The 16,203-nt window shown below is 42.2% G+C and overlaps 1 protein-coding gene across 1 annotated transcript; it reads right to left on the bottom strand.

The window, feature by feature from the left end:
- Positions 1 to 1,499: 1,499 nt before the first annotated feature.
- On the bottom strand, positions 1,500 to 9,279 carry LOC149340078 (uncharacterized). Its single transcript, XM_089550651.1, has 5 exons — positions 9,178 to 9,279; positions 7,179 to 7,351; positions 5,816 to 5,874; positions 2,822 to 2,887; positions 1,500 to 1,759 (listed from the first exon to the last, which is right to left on the bottom strand). The coding sequence occupies exons 1-5, from the start codon at positions 9,277 to 9,279 to the stop codon at positions 1,500 to 1,502; spliced, it is 660 nt and encodes a 219-aa protein (XP_089406777.1).
- Positions 9,280 to 16,203: the final 6,924 nt, after the last annotated feature.

Genomic DNA, 16,203 nt, shown 5'->3' on the forward strand with positions numbered 1-16,203 from the left:
AGTGGCTGAACTGCCTCTGGGAGCTGTCCAGCTCTTTGCGAATCTTGCTCGTGATATCCCCTCGTCCTTGCAACCTCTGGCACAGGAGTGGAAGTCATCGTCATCGTAGCGAGTCTTACAGAGCACCGAAGCTGCGTTTAGGCACATCGTCGAAGTGTCGTAAATTTGGTACACCATGCGGTTTTTCTGAGACGTGATGGCTGCAGGAGTAAAAACACGCGGTCTTAATTTGCGAGCCCACCAGTAGGACAGCCCGAAGAAACAAACAGAACTTTCAACACATGTTACCCAGTGTCAAGGTGCGCCGAGTTCCAGGTGTATTGCAATCGACTATTCATCGGTAAGGGTTATACCGCAAGGAAGAGGCAGGATGCGAGTATGTGTGGGTAGGCACGCCTGGTGTTTGTCCCGTGCTGTATAACCGTATATTTCACGAGCATATAGTCGTAACCACTAATATAATGAGACTATTCGATATCTCAGATGCTGAGGACCTGGAAAAATATCCGAGAGCTTCACAAAGTATTTTTTATTCCATATTTATGGCCCATCGCTTAGAGTGGCACATTCCAGGGACAACGGACAGAAACACCGGCTGTCTAGCCCCACATTTTCTTGTCGCAAGCTCCTTAAATATGTTATAATTTTATATGTATCACTATCTTTGTGCCCTGCAGTCTTCTGCGTTCATTCTCGCGCTGTTTTCATTTACTGGGTCCAACCACCTGGCCCAAGCGTCCGTCAGCACGCTCAGTGTGCCCATCAGGCGTTTCCTTATCTTCGCGCGCTGTGTGAGTAAATAATAGCTCATTTCTACGGCCGAGCAGGCTCACCGAAGAAAAAGCCCTCGAGTTTTAGTGCAGCCTACCTGATTGCTCAGAGCCAATTCAGCCGGATGAATATTCTTCATGTATTGATAGAAGTAAATCCAACGGACAAATTTTGTGGACAAAGAGAGACACAAATGTAGCCGTTAAATACATTCCTGCATTTATAACAAAAAAAATGAAAATACATGTATGCACACAAACTTTTTTACCTTGAACTATTAAATCTGAAAAACGAAATTATTTAACCCATGTGCATCACAATGAAAAACAAAAATGTAGACTCACTTGTCAGTCTCTTCCAAACGGCAAGTAAAAAATCCTGAGATATAGATGGAAACACGAAATAAAGTGTGCGCCGGGGTTATCCGCGGGCGAGCCTTCGTTTATTGTTTGAACGAAAGGTACGCCACCTCACGATGGTGTGTCATCTGTCCCAGAAAGACAGGCTGAGGGCGAAAGCCGCCAAGCTTCAACGGACACGTAGCGTCATTACTCATGCGGAGCAGGCGCGCCACACGAAAGCACCCTCCGCCCAGTTGTCGCACATAAATTCTTCAAATCACTAGGAAAGGGCTTTTAAACATTTTTATCCGAATAGGTGATTCTCTCTGCCATGCTTTATTTCGTAAAATGGGATTGCATGCAGCTCAGAAAGGCGCTGCTGTACTTTCAAGTACAAGAGCGATAGACGGGGCACTGAGGGAACGGCGCGGCTTGCGGGTAGCGGGCGAACTGCATCTGGGGGCAGCCCAGCTCCTTCCGAGGTTTGCATTGGGATATCCCATCGTCCTTCCTGCCTTTGTCGCAGGATCCGCAGTTGTCATTGCAGTCGTCGTAGCACGTCTTGAATAGCAGCGTAGCTGCGTGCCAGCACAGCGACGAAGTGCCGTAAATCTTGTAAACCACGCGGTTTTTCTGAGACGGGAGTGCTGCAGGAATCAAAACACGCGCTCTTGATTTCCGAGTCGCCCAATGGCGCGAACCGCAAAAAAGAAGAAACACAGAGGTGGAACACATATTAGCTGCTGTAAAGTTCTATCGCCTGGAAATGGCTTTGCATTGCACAATTCAGCGGTAAGGTTTAGATATCACAGTACCAATAAAAATGGGCACGGGAGCTCTTTGTTCCTCCCGTGCTGTACAGCCTAATGTTTCACCCACAACTAGTTAAAACGTATGGAATATTGGGGCTATTTAATATCTTAATTTATGATGACCTGGGAAGGTATAAAAAAGAATCCGATTACATCCATTTTAATTCGTTTTTATCATCCACCGCCTAAAGTGGGATATTGTATAGACAACGGGGATGTGACATTACCCAGATCATTAGCAGATTGAGGTAAGTAGCATCCAGCGTGAGGTCGACCTGACCGACCCGACCTAAGACGATCGACCTGACCTATTCCGCGAAGAACGACAGGGACGGATTAAGATAAGAAATCAAAATATAATCGCTCTTTTAATTCGTGACCTGTTTTCCTTCGTTCGCACTCTTTTATAAGCAAGAAACTGTCGACGTATTTAAGCGATAGATGTGGTGGGAGGCTACTTACCCAAGTGCCAAATGTAGAACAAGAATAACTTCAAAAGAATTAGAAGAGGTTGGTTTTATTTTCACTCTCCTGGCCTGTTGAGTCCTTGGATCACTAAATTCGAATTTCTTCAACATAGAGAACTCCCTTGTTTCCTCGTTGACTAAGCTTGAAACTTAAAAGCCGATATTCGAGCGTTTAGTTCTCTTCTATATAAGTTACGTATGAGTACGCAGCACTCTCTCAATGAGGTATCCCCATTATTGTGCACTCTTTTCGGCCGAGTAATTCTCAGAACGTCGCTACTGTGCTCCGTAGCTCAGAACAACGTATTGGTCTTGCTTCTGGCACAGCCGCATGTCACTCGCATTTCTGGTGCTTTTTACGAGACAAGATAACAAAAAAAAATTATATTCGAAAGCGTCAGTATTGAAGTACACATCAAAATTTACTTACTTATTTTAAAGTAATAAGCTTGGCCGTCGTATGGCGGCAGTACAACTTGCAAGCTTTCTTGCACGCCTGCAGTGTGAAGAAAACAATGACGACAAAGTAAAAGCACAATTAACTAGTGTAGACTGTCTATGATTCTGGAGAAAAGTAGTAATTCATGTTTTTTGTCCAATTTTCCTCATTCTTTATCTTCCTTGCATGTTCTTCAAATGTTCAATCAAGCACTACTGAAGTGGATTGATGTAAAGCTTCCCGGCCGAATTTTACATGGTTATATGAAAACCGTAGTGTTCTTAAATAATTTGTGCAGAAAAACAGTACAAACATGGGCATGTACACCACTGTCTAAAGCAAGTCACCGTTGTGGATGACTGTTCATCCTGCGAGGTCATATCCGTTCTTGATTCAGTTTAAATATATTCGGTCACCTAACTACACCTTTTCTAATAAGATGTCATAAGGAGAGGACTGAAGACAGAAAAGAAATGGTATAAAACTCGAATAAGAGGCGGAAACTTATCTCAGATCGAAGGTGTTCATTTAAACTCTTTTAAGCTTATATGTTTAGTCAGGATTAAAAATACAAGCGAAACGTGCTAGAAGTTAGCATTGTAGGATGTCCCATGGTTCAAAAACTGTCAGGGGAACCTGCTAATGGAAAGTAACATAGTTTAATCACGTACAATGGCAGTGGTCACTTTACTGTCACATGCCTATATGTTCTCAGTAATAACATCCTCAGTAAACTAACATACAATAGCATACATACAATCCACAGCATGGAGCTATATGTGGGGAGTACAACAATGGCAAAGAATAACAAAACATAGCATCATGGTATGTAAACATAAATCAAGATTTTTAATATGATTTAGAGAAATGGAACTCTTGGGCAGCGATTTAGTTTAGTGCCGTAGAGATTTCCGTGACGTTATACTGGCGAATATTGCAGAGAATTTTCTATATAAGTGCGTACGTTTGGAAGGAGTAGATTAAGACGTTCAGAAAACCTAGCTTCATTAGTGTTGTTAAAGTTATGGTTGGGGAACGTTTCATGTTCGCTGCTGGATTAATAACCCGATTAACAATGTTAGATAATTTCATATTAAGTAATAGATAAGAGGCCGTATGTTCGGAGTCGAATAGAGTGGAAGGGAATGGCAGCCATATGGGCTCTCTGTAATTAGACTTAAGGTCCTTGTTTTGGAGACGTTGCACACGAAACAGAGGAGTGGAATATGTGTTGCCTCAGGAAGAAATACAGTAAGAGAGGTGGCTGTGAATGCACGCATCGTAGATTAAACATGGAATGTGATGCTGTAAATATGGCCGAGTCGTAATTATAATATGAATGCTGAACAATATTTTGCAGAAGAGATCGGACATGGCAATGAAACTAAAGGTTATCTAAAACTACGCCCAGGAAATTAACGCTGTCAGAAAGTCGTATTAAGTCGTTACCGACTTTTCCTGGTGGAGGTGTAGTAATACTGGGTGAATGGACTGCTACACATGCTGCTTCTAGCGAATTTATGCGCAGAAAGTTTTTGGTCCTCCATGCCTGAATATTTGTTTGATCGGTTTTAAGTTAGGCGTGAGGTTTATGAATAGATTTTTGTCCCTTAAATTTTGTTAAGGCAATGAGTGTTAATAGCGCTTTAGGTAAGTCGTTAATGTACAACAAAACTGTAAAGGGCCCAAAATAGATCCCTGCGAGACTCCTTCAATCACTACTTTAGTATATGAAAGGCTGGTGTTCATTTCCGGTACTTGTGCGTGTTAGTCATACATCTGAAAAAATTCAAGTGCCGGGCCAGAAATCCTACACACGTTTAATATAGCTGGAATAATGTGGTGAATAGAGTCAAAGGCTTTACTAAGGTCAATAACTAGGGATCCGAGAAGTAAACCTTCATGAATGGTGTTTTTAACCATTTCTGTATAAGTTATAAATGCAAATTCAGTAGAATAAATTTCCCAGGATCCGAGCTGGGGAGGGTAGAGAAAGTTAAACTTTGTTAGGTGGCTAATCAAACGCTTAACGAAGATTTTTCGAAAACTTTGCTTAAGATAGAAAGGATACAGATAGGACGATAATTATTAACTGAGTTGTCCCCTGCTTTAAAAACAGGAACTACCTTAGTAATCTGTGGTGAGTTAGGGAACACGCCTTTCTTGAACAATTTGTTAATTAGACCTGCAATACTGGGTGATACAATGCTAGAAACCTATTTAGCTTCGGAGGGCTTATGAGGGCTAAACCTGCTCCAGTCAGTTTAACTGACGCAATAACAGCGGGTACTTCAGCTGCAGTCGTTGGAGATTAATAAAAGGAATGAGGCAGGGTGACAGGTTATTCAAAATGACGTCAGCTCGAAGGCTTCTGGATGCACTAAAATAGTTATTGAAAGCGTCAGCAATATCAGCAAAATTAGTGTATGTATTCGTGCCACTTGTTATTGTTGAGTTAAAGATGAGGAACATCTTTATTTAATAAATGTTTAATCAACTGCCACTTTCGTTTGGTGTCAATCCCACCGTATTCATTTTTCATATCGTAAGCGTTGCTGTTCATATAATTATTTGAGTGTCAGATTTATGAGCTTGGCTGTATATCAACAAACAAACATTCAAATTATATATCTGCCCATGCACAACTATTTTTGCCTAAATGGTAGGCAGTTCCAAGACACAATTCATGGTGAACATTCAATTCTTTTATTGAAATGCTCTATAGCTTACTAATCCTGTTTAGTTCCTCATCAAATTCAAAACAAATTTTAATACGATGAATGATTCTGCTAACCATTAGCAACCGGTAAAATGCAGCGAAATTGTAAGAAAATCATAGTTTGTCAGCGATGTCTAGCGTCGATAAAATGTCTTTATCAAAGGTATAACATTCTTTCAAATTCTTTTAGTTGCTACTACAATGCTTTAATGAGGACTAAGCAATTACCAGGGCGGAAAACTTTTAAAATGCATCGAAAAGCTTACCATTGGTAACTAATTTTAGAATGTCCGCTGACGGGTCATACTCAGCCGTGTAGTTTCCCCTGCAAGACATCAATGTCCAAGCCTTAGTTAAAGCATGCAGGCACAGTTTCGCATCTTAAAGCATACTGTGGAATTAGCTGCATCTTGATTACTTTCAGAATAGATATCGCACAACATCTCAGTTAAAATGTATAAAATTTACACGCTACGACTTACACTGCTGTTAACATTTCATATTTGTATCGAGTGCATAGTGACACAGAAACCTAATTGGTTGTGGACGCTCATTTAAAGCTTTGTGTAAATGTTGATTATACATTTTTCTAGGCCACAATCCGAAATCCGAAATAGAAACGAATCGTCACGAGACTGAAAACTTATTCCCTCGCAGGCCGATTGCAGCAGCACGCATTGAGGCGATGGGTTGGTCACTTTTTAACAACTGTCCAAGAAAACTTGAAATTGGCAAGAATTCCTGGCAATTTTTTCGGAAACTACGAAAAATTGAGAACACATTAGATTCATTTTCAATAATTTAGAAAATGCGCATTTTTATTTGAGCGAATACAACATCGGAGCATTGAATTCGCTACACGAAAATTTCGAATATTCAATATTCGGACAGTTCTGATGAATGAATATGACTGCCGAAATGCGGCCAGTTAATCTATTCACCCGCCTTAACGACCAATGTCTGCATTCGGTTTTCGTTTTTCATCTACCTGATCTTCTCTATTTCCGTACCCACGCTCGATTTCACATCATCGAACACGTGCTACCGCATACGGGCTACCGCAAACAAAGGCTAGCACAAGCTTTTGGGCTGGTTGGTATTGCATCCTTTTCAGCAGCGCGTATAAGTACATAGACAGAGCACATAAAGACACGAAGTCAAAGAAGTGCAGAACTTCCCCTTTAATTTCGAAAACCACCAAACGAATCGCCAAGCCACGTGTTCATATTTTTGGTAACTATGGTGGACGTTCGTTTTCAGTGGGTGTATATGCTCGGCTTCTGAGATTTCTCAATTAAAGTTGTAGCTGAGCGCTGAGTTGTAGTCATGTCATTCTGCGCTCTGTTCTCGTGCTGCTATGCATTGCTGAAGACGACCCAAATGGAGGCCACCAACCCTTTTCTGACTTGAAATCACTGTGGGCCTTGAAGAAAAATTGGTCCTAATAAAGGTATTCAAGGCTTTCATAATTTTTCCATACACTTACCCAGCTCAGAACAACGATGCTAATGCGATTACGTAGCCACAGCCCTTTACTTCTATAATAATTTATTCCTGCGGCAATTTACCATGTTCACAGCGTACATTAGGGCAGTTCTTTTCCTCGTTAGACTCCAAGCGTGTACTCACATCACATAGCTGTCAGGCTTTCCACGTGTTTCAAGCCAATTCGGGCCGCTAATCTTGTCGTTCTTGGGCTTAGTGCCATCCCATAGGCCGGCAAAGTTCACGGAGTCCTCCGGTTCAACTGTTACTCCCGACCGGTAGCATAGGTACGTCATCAACGGTTGCCTCTGCGTCCGCTGCAGCGAGTGAGTGCGATTTCTAAGTCACTGGAAACAAATACTTCAGTAATGTGTACACCTTGAGTAGGAGGATTGTAATCTTTGGGGAAGGCGAGATATGCCCGGTCAATACAAATATTTGGTGAATACTGTGCGCTGATGGAATGGCGGCGACCTCAATCATTTCATCGGACAATTAAATAATAGCGCAAGAAACCCAGCCCAATAAGCCATTTTAAAAATGTTTGCGTTGTAGCACTGTACCAGCAGTAGAAGAAAAAACGTAAAGTGAAAGAAGCTTCTCCGTTCATGTCTTAGCAATGAGAAACTAATAATAGCTATTAATTAGATTGAAAATGTTAAACATTTAGTCCTTTGCGCAACCCGATAGTCAATGTCAGGCCTGTTGAGCTTTACTGAAAATTTTAAATCAACAGGGCAAAATTTAGTGCAAGCCTTCTAGTAATGAGCTTCTTTAAAAGCGTTCCTTGATTGCTCACTTTGAGCTAAATGATTTTCTCGGGGAATTGCAGCTTCCACGAATGCTAGCCCTACCATTTTGTGCAGCGAATTTGTACCAGACTGAAAGATTGCTTTCTCATAGCGCTGGAAAAGCAGAGCCTTCTGTTTGTGTAGACTATCGTAATCACTTTGAGATCCCCAATAGTCACAATTCGTCTGTAACCTGTACAACATTGACAGTTGTTAAGAAGGCTGAAACTCGGAAGAAACTGAAAATTTTCCATTATGGTTCAAGCAGAACCTAGTCGCGTACGCAAGAGATGTCCTTACGACATCTTCTCAGCAGTTTTAGTGAGATTGTTCAAAAATCAGAGTCTCTACATAAAAAAAAACCTTGCTCAATACACCAAGAATTCAGTGTGTATGTTGTAACTGGGTTTTAACGTACCAATGACGCAGTTCTGCTTCCAGATACGTCGTAATAGGGGGCTTTGAATTAACTTTGACCACTTGAGATTTTTTAATGGGCACTGACATCGCACATCAAATGAGTGCTTTTGGATATCGAGATCTGCATTTCATGCCACGGCCTCGGGTTATCTGACCGAACGTCATAGCCACTAGGCCACCACGGCGGGCCACAGTCAAAAATTCTGCTTCTCAGCATTTCTGCACCAATATTTGGTTACATTGTCTTAATGTCGAAAGATATGCTTTCTGTCTCGTAGCAATGATGTAGCTGTGAGGGCTCCGCAGCCTTAGCGGATCATTGCACACTTTGTCGACAGAAATATTTAAAAATGGAAGTCTTTACAGGGCAATATACCACTCATGAAAGCCTACTGCCATAACTTTAAAACAGATGGAAATCATTATTGGCTTCAATACAATGCACTAGCAGTTCAATCGAAACAGTACTAACGGAACGCAATGCTATTTAGTAGATTGCAAGGATTGCGAAATAAGCCATGATAAGTGAGTGGTGAAGACTGAGCATAAACGCTCGACTGTAGACACAGACGATGTCAAACATAAGGCTACACGCACGCAGATGCAGGGAATAGCAACGCACAAAACAAATGATGTGAAGAAACGTAGTGCAGTATGCCTTTGATAAAATATAGCCTTATGCAACTAAAAAACCGTAATGTGCTCATTGTCTATTACATCTCCACCAGTGCATTCGGATATTTCAGGCAACATACTTTGCCTTAGAGCTGCAGTTAAAGGTGCCTAAAAAACACAAAAGTGTTTCATTTCTTTTCTGCGCCTCTTCAGCAACTGTTCATGCAACAGAACTTATAGATAACCGTAGTAACCCGGCCTATAGAAACCTGGATGCTATAGGTCTGAATAAACTTTAAAATCACAACGATAGTCACCTCATAAAACGCTTTGGTGTAACTTGCTTCCGCTGCCGAGAACGCGAGGACGACGAAGACGGCGCGAAGCAACGAGAACAGCGCTAACTTCTTTGCAGTCATCGCAGAGATGCCAGGCCTGAAATTACACATGTTACTTGCATATGCAGAGATTTTATGCCAGAAACGCAAATGTGACCCGCGATACCATTCGTAGCTTTGGTTGTGGTTAGGTAGCATTCTTACTTTTTTATTTCTATTGAGCATTGCCGTGCGTGGGTAGTAAGGGAGAAAAAAAGCTCTCTAATCACTTATCTATGGAAATTGGCTTCGTTCTGCTTGTGGTAACCTGACCAGAGGCCTGAAAGTAAATTAATAATATGAACTGCCGTTAGCTCATTCATGACAAAACATTTACGAGTCACTGCGCCTCCAAAAACGACTTTGTGTTTTCAGAGCTTTAGCAAAATGCAGTTACATTTGAAAGTTGCGCCAAAGTCATCACTAATGCAAGTGTCAACTCAGCACAAAGAGTAATATTTTGAAATATTTTTAGATGTTTCACTGACAAAAATCTCGCCCATACCGGGTTTAACATTTCGAACTCAATTCATGGCAAATAATTATACCATAAAAGAATTACACCACAATTACAAAAGAAATTACACCACAAAGCGGGAATTTTTCGGTATGTGTGACCAGCTATCCCACCAGTTCATCCTGAGCAATTCATGGGAAAGAAAAAATAGCGCCACATACGTGTCTTTCTTGTCCCTGGTCCTTCGTTTTAGTTACCGTGTTTCGTTATTTCGGAAATGAAGCTTGTTCTGCCGAGGTGAGACAATTTCAGCTTAAGTTTCGTTTAAAGACACTGCAGGAAAGTAATTAACGTAGTTTAGCCAACAACTGTTCTTTCTTTATAGAGCTGTGACTGCGGGATTTAAGGCACACTCTGTAGAAGCCCAACCTGGATATACTAACTTTTTTAACAAAGCGCTGCCCAGCACTTGCGTGATGTGGTTAGCAAGTCACAAGACTGGTAAGCTTAGAGAATTGCGAGGTGTGGGGGCTGTTTTATAGCCCATATTGAGGACAATTGTCCTTGCGGTAAGTAGTTCACAGTCGTACCAGGCCCTGATCTCGTTTTTTACATCTAGGTTACAAAGGTAGAAGCCAAAATCAACAAAATGCTAAAACCAGTTGCTGATTGTTACCTTCATTCAGCTTAGGGTGCTCGAAGCAAGCGTAGAAAAAGTTAGCTTCAGCGGCACAGCACGGGAATAGACAAAGACACATCAAGAACGAAGGATGTGCTTGTGTCTCTTTTCGTGCTGGCGCCACTCAAGCTATATACCAAGCAGGTCAGATACAGCCAGTTTTGTAGAAAAATATAAGGGAGCCAAACAAGTCCAGGATTCTTGGATATAAATTTTAGTTCTGTGACTAGTGCCTAATATTATAAGGCACTTTTATGGAACCAGTAAGGTAATGGTTCATTTTTTCGATGCACACCAAAATCTTGCTTTCAGAGTTTGTCCGTCGCTCGCGTCAAGTAATTAAGGCTGCCTTAAAAAAGCAATGGAAACATTTTTGACGATAGCGAAAGCGTAAATAGGCAAAACTACCTAAACCTACTAAGGAGACATCTGCTCATATATTCATCGTTATCGTGGGTTCTTATGATATGTAAAAAATTGCGTTGATAAGAAATTTCCTGTTGATATATGCACTTGTCTCCAATTTCTGGCTATGATTGTTGCGCAAAAGTTTGAGGACATTGTAGATTTATAATCAGCGATATAGTCGGTGACCAGCTGCGTTAAGGCACAATATAAACATTCTATTGCAGAGCATCAAGAGTGATTGTAGCATTTTTTAGAGGCAGTTGCGTCTGTTTGCAATTTTTTCTTCCCCTCTCACCCGAAAAGAGACACAAGTTACAAAATGTATCAAACCTGAAGCTTAATGTTACCCCCCCGTAATTGGCAATATTTCTGTATACTAATACCTGGAAGTTAGAGGGGTAAAAGCGGGTGTGTCCACGCCTAGTCTTCAAAGGAGAGACTTCCCCCACTTCATGGAAAATTAGACAACCCCGATGCTGTCTCCTGGCGGTAGGTACAGACGAAAAAATTTCCAAACCTCCATAGACTACACCTCATACAGCCAGCATTACACACCGACATATGCCCCTGGTGCCAGGCCCGTCTTACACTCTTCCACATTTCATGGGTATGTGGGGCCAAATCGAGCAACCTGCAGACAGAAAAGACGTCTTTTGAGCGATGGGAGGCGCTTTGTGACCAGCGATGACCTGGAGGACAAATGGGCCCTTATCGAAAATGTCCCTGGAATAAGGACGCCACCCATAAGCTCGAACAACTCTTTTTTCCAATAAAGTTTTTTCTCCTCATCTGTATACTTGCGAATCGAGAAACTGATAGACATTGGCAAGTGGAAGCGATGATAATCAGGCATCCAACCACATATACACAGATGAAATGCAGCCGTTTATTATGTGTGCGCTACAAAGAAAGTGCTTTTTGTACTAGAGAGAGGGGGAGAGAGAGTTGCCACTCGCGTACCCTGCAGGTGGCCCCAGGATAACTGCGAAAAGTAATAAACATCGTAAATTTTGACATGCGTGATCGCACCTTATCGCGAGCTAGTTGTGCTAGCTAAATTTGTACCAAATCACACCCTCGTCAGTGAGGTACTAGAAGATGATAAACCCACTTCCTGCAATAATTCAATTTGAAACATCCTAAAAAGATTTGTCAAATAAATCGTCTTAGTACAACTATATAGTTACCTCTCTTTCGCGGCCTCATCCGGGGTCTTTGGCTAACTGTTGTGTAGGATATCTGGTTAACATTGACCAGCTGGGTTTTTGGGCATGACGTAAAATCTTCTGACACAAGTGTTTTACTATTTCATGGTCATAGGAATATGACCCCCCGCTTTTAGAATTAAGCCTTCGTCTACTTCCTGAGTAGGATAGCACAATAGCGACCGAGTCGCCGCGAGTAGCATCGTGCATATATGAGTAGCATTGTGGATATATGAAAAGACTCTAGCTGAAACCGATGCTTTTCAATGCATTTGCAACAGGCTTACCGGCATTCATATTCTTCGCGGGCGCCATCTCAGCGTAATGCACTTATTTCTGGATATATCTAGAGAAGTTCGGGATATTTAAATCTTCATGTTTTCCTCGACACCGCCGGCACGTGAGCTTATCTCTTTGTCACACGTGATGCGACCAGATTGACCTCGAATCGTTTGCCCTGCGTTTCCTTTGCATGCAGAACCCAGGTACACGAGGCAAGCCGCATTGCTGGGAACTACATCGATGCGCTAATATGCGAGATTTTGAAAATAAATGATGGCGTGGTGTATAGGTAAAAAAAAAAAAGATGCTGCAAGCTGAACACGGCCGATGAAAAGTTAAGCTTGGGGAGCCAGCAATAAAAGGGAGCGCTGGTAAGAAGGTCTACCATTACAGCTGAGGTTACGGCCTGAGCTGGGCCACCATGTGAGGAGGCAGTGTCGAAAGCTATGGTGGAAACATTTAAGAATAGGCAGCTACCGGAAGATTGGCTGCGCAGTGTACTTAGTTTAGCACACAGTGGGGAAGGAAAGAAAGCCAGGATTGACGCATGCAGACCTATCGCCATAACGTCGGTTATATATATAGGCTTGTTATGTATATATTATATATTTATATCTGTAGGTGTATATGTATATATACGTGTAAATGTATAGATAGGCAAAAATTAAATGCTGGGAGAACTGCAAAACTGTTTCAGGCAAGGCGGACCTTTGCAGGAGAATTTAGTTTAGTAACGAAGCGTATTGGGATAGATATGACGCAAAACAGTCTTCTATTATTGATCATTTTTCTTTGAGCTGGAATGAGCGCACAAGTTTGGGGTATATTTCTCAATAACATCTGCTTCAAAGAAGGACATTCCCACATGTCATTGCCAGTTACGGCTCCTCTTCAGGAAGACTTCAGCAGGAAGACTTCAATCTTTATCACCATCCTTCCCTTCATAATGAATCTTTCAGCCACCGCCAGTTATCTTTCCACGTCGCGATCATCCTTACAAAGTTAAACGCCTTAACTGCCAGTCATTCCATTATGCCTATTCTTGTTTACCCACGCACAATAACCGAATGGAACGCTTTGCTATCAGAAATTGCCACATAATCTCATCTAAATAAATTCCAGCACCTTATTCACATCATGTTTCAACAACTATAAAGGTATTTTTTGCAGCGTTCTTACTTCCGCCTTGTCTGCTTTTTATTTTATATTTTTTGTTTTGTACTTCAGCGCACTTTTTCCAGTGTCGTCTTCTTCTTTTTCTTTTTCTAGCGGTGCTGTTAATTATTCTCAAATTTTGCTGCTATGTGCATTGTTGCGACCCTTTCTGTGTATGCCTATTTATGATTAATATTTTGTGATTTTTATTTTATTTTAGTGCAATATTTTTAACCTTATAACAATGCTTTGTACTTACTCCTACCCCCCCCCCCCCCCCCCCCCCCAATGTAATACCCTCAAATGACGGCCTTTGGGAGTATTTTCAATAAATAAATAAATAAATATTCCTTTCCGCGGAAGCAAAATTTTGGTGCCTGGCGCAGTTCACGTCGTACCGAGTCTCTCATTTCACAATCAACGATATTGGCTTCTTGCTGCTGAAGCAGTCCGCAAGGGTGCGCGGCCATTTCTTTCATCATTTGTTTTTGAGGCACCGCAGAGCTTTCTATATACAGTATAGTTACGATGGGTATCCTTGTACTACAAGCCGCAGGTCGCACGTGCTGTAGGTAAAGGGAGCAGCAGTTGTCACACATGCTGGATAGAAAAAAAAGTAAAGATAAAGAAATATAACAAGGGTTTTTTTTCTTTTCGGAAAAGTCACTCACTAGCACAGAATAGCCTATTAATGTATGCGATTAACTTTCTTATGATAATCGAAGTTACAAGAAGTTGATCTACAGAAATCACAAGGGTGCCTCTCGAAAAATATACCTGTATGGTCAGTAACACTGTCAGCTGGTTGCGATTACTACACGCACGTAGATGCGAGATATATACAGAAAGAGACAGCTAAACAGTCATACAATAAGGGCCTAGCGCCCGAATACACTTCCTCCTCGTCGACCACACAAGCATAACATTTCATCATCTTTGTCCAAGCCTACAGCCGTAACATAATCCCCGCCGGCAAAATCACTGTACCGGTGCTATGGTGAAGACGTATCAGTGGCGTGGTATGGTTTGAGCCGATCCACATGAACGGCATCAATCACAAGGTGTGTGGATGACGTCACAGACGACACGGGACTAATTTCGCATGCGACGTCGGTCACCTGGCAGAGGACTCGGATGACGGGGCAGCAGCTTCTCATACAATCCAACGCGGCGAGAGGGAAGCCACAGGAGGAGGAGCGACCCCAGGCCGAAGTGGACGACCCAATGTCGGTGCTCGTACATGGCCTTCTGCTTGACTTAAGATATAGAGAGACGTGCTTGCGCGACTTGGCGCGCAATGTAGGCAAGTGATATCGCATCCTGTGCGTACTTTGTTTCTGCAGCTTTGCCGGACGTAACAACATGTCCAAAGGCAAGAGATTGTGCCGGAGGAGAAAAACCTGAAGTTTCATGGCGGAACGAATTACAAGTAAATGTGATGTAATACCAAACTTCGTACCAATTGCGGTGGTCGGCAGAGACGTACTTTGATAACATATCTGTGAGTGTTCGATTCGGCCGTTCGGTAAATCTATTAGTCTGAGGATGGTAGGCTGTGGCGAGTTTCTGCTGGGTTGAACAGGACCGAAGGATGTCGTCCACGACTTTCGGCAAGAAATAGCTGCCGTGGTAGGAAAGGAGTTGCCATGGTGCACGGTGGTGAAGGATGATGTCGGGCCGAAGAAAGTCCGCAACATCTGTAGCGCAACTGGTCAGCAGCGGACGCGTGATGGCGTATCATCTGGCATAGTCGGAGGCGACGGCAATCCACTTGTTGGCTTATCGGGTGGGTGGAAACGGGCCAAGAAGGTGGAGACCGACATGATAGTATTTTATTTATTTATTTATTTATTTATTTATTTATTTATTTTACCCTCAGGGCAAAGCATTACAGAGGGGAGTGGGTAATACATAACACTGCAAAAAATACAAACAACAGCAGAGAACAATAAATTGTCAAAACAGAGAAGTTAGAATAAGTGATAAACACAATATATCATTCAGCAGAAGCGGTAACAGCAGTCCGAAACAATACAGGGTCAGGAATTGTGGCGACTGAAGAAGGAAGGTGGTTCCAGTCATATGACGTGTGAGGAATAAAAGAATCCGAGAATGTTTTAGTTTTGCATGCAGAAATGCCTACTTTACGTTGGTGATCTGTGCGGCGTGAAATATATGAAGGGGGAAGAAGTAACTCGCAGCGAATGGACTCATGATGAAATATTTTGTGAAAAAGACACAAGCGTGCAATTTTGCGTCGTGATGCAAGCGAAGTTAGGCCCAATGTAGCCTTCATAGCCGTTACGCTTGACGTACGCCGGAAGTCACAGAGAATAAAGCGCGCTGATTTGTGTTGTACCATTTCCAGTTGGTCGATCAAACTCTTAACACCAGGGTCCCAGACTGATGACGCATATTCTAGTTGTGAACGTACGAGTGTGGTATAGAGTAGAAGTTTGATGTTAGTCGGCGCTGCGTGAAAGTTACGTCTCAGATATCCCAGCATGCGATTAGCTTTGTTAGTGATGTGCTCAATGTGCGCATGCCAGCTAAGGTTAGACGTAATATGAATTCCGAGGTACTTATATTTTGTAACTGAATCGAGTAGCACACCATTAAGAGTATATACGGGAATATCGCTATTAACACGAGAAATGCGCATAAGTTTGCACTTTTCAGCATTCAAAGTATGGAGTGCGAGGAATGTTAATAGGCTGGAAGTGACAAGCAAGCAGCACAGTTCTTTTTTTCCGGAGTTGACAAACGTCGCAGGACGCGGC

Source organism: Amblyomma mixtum, chromosome 6 (genome assembly GCF_055824585.1).
Source record: "Amblyomma mixtum isolate Tamu chromosome 6, ASM5582458v1, whole genome shotgun sequence".
Classification (NCBI taxonomy): Eukaryota; Metazoa; Arthropoda; class Arachnida; order Ixodida; family Ixodidae; genus Amblyomma; species Amblyomma mixtum.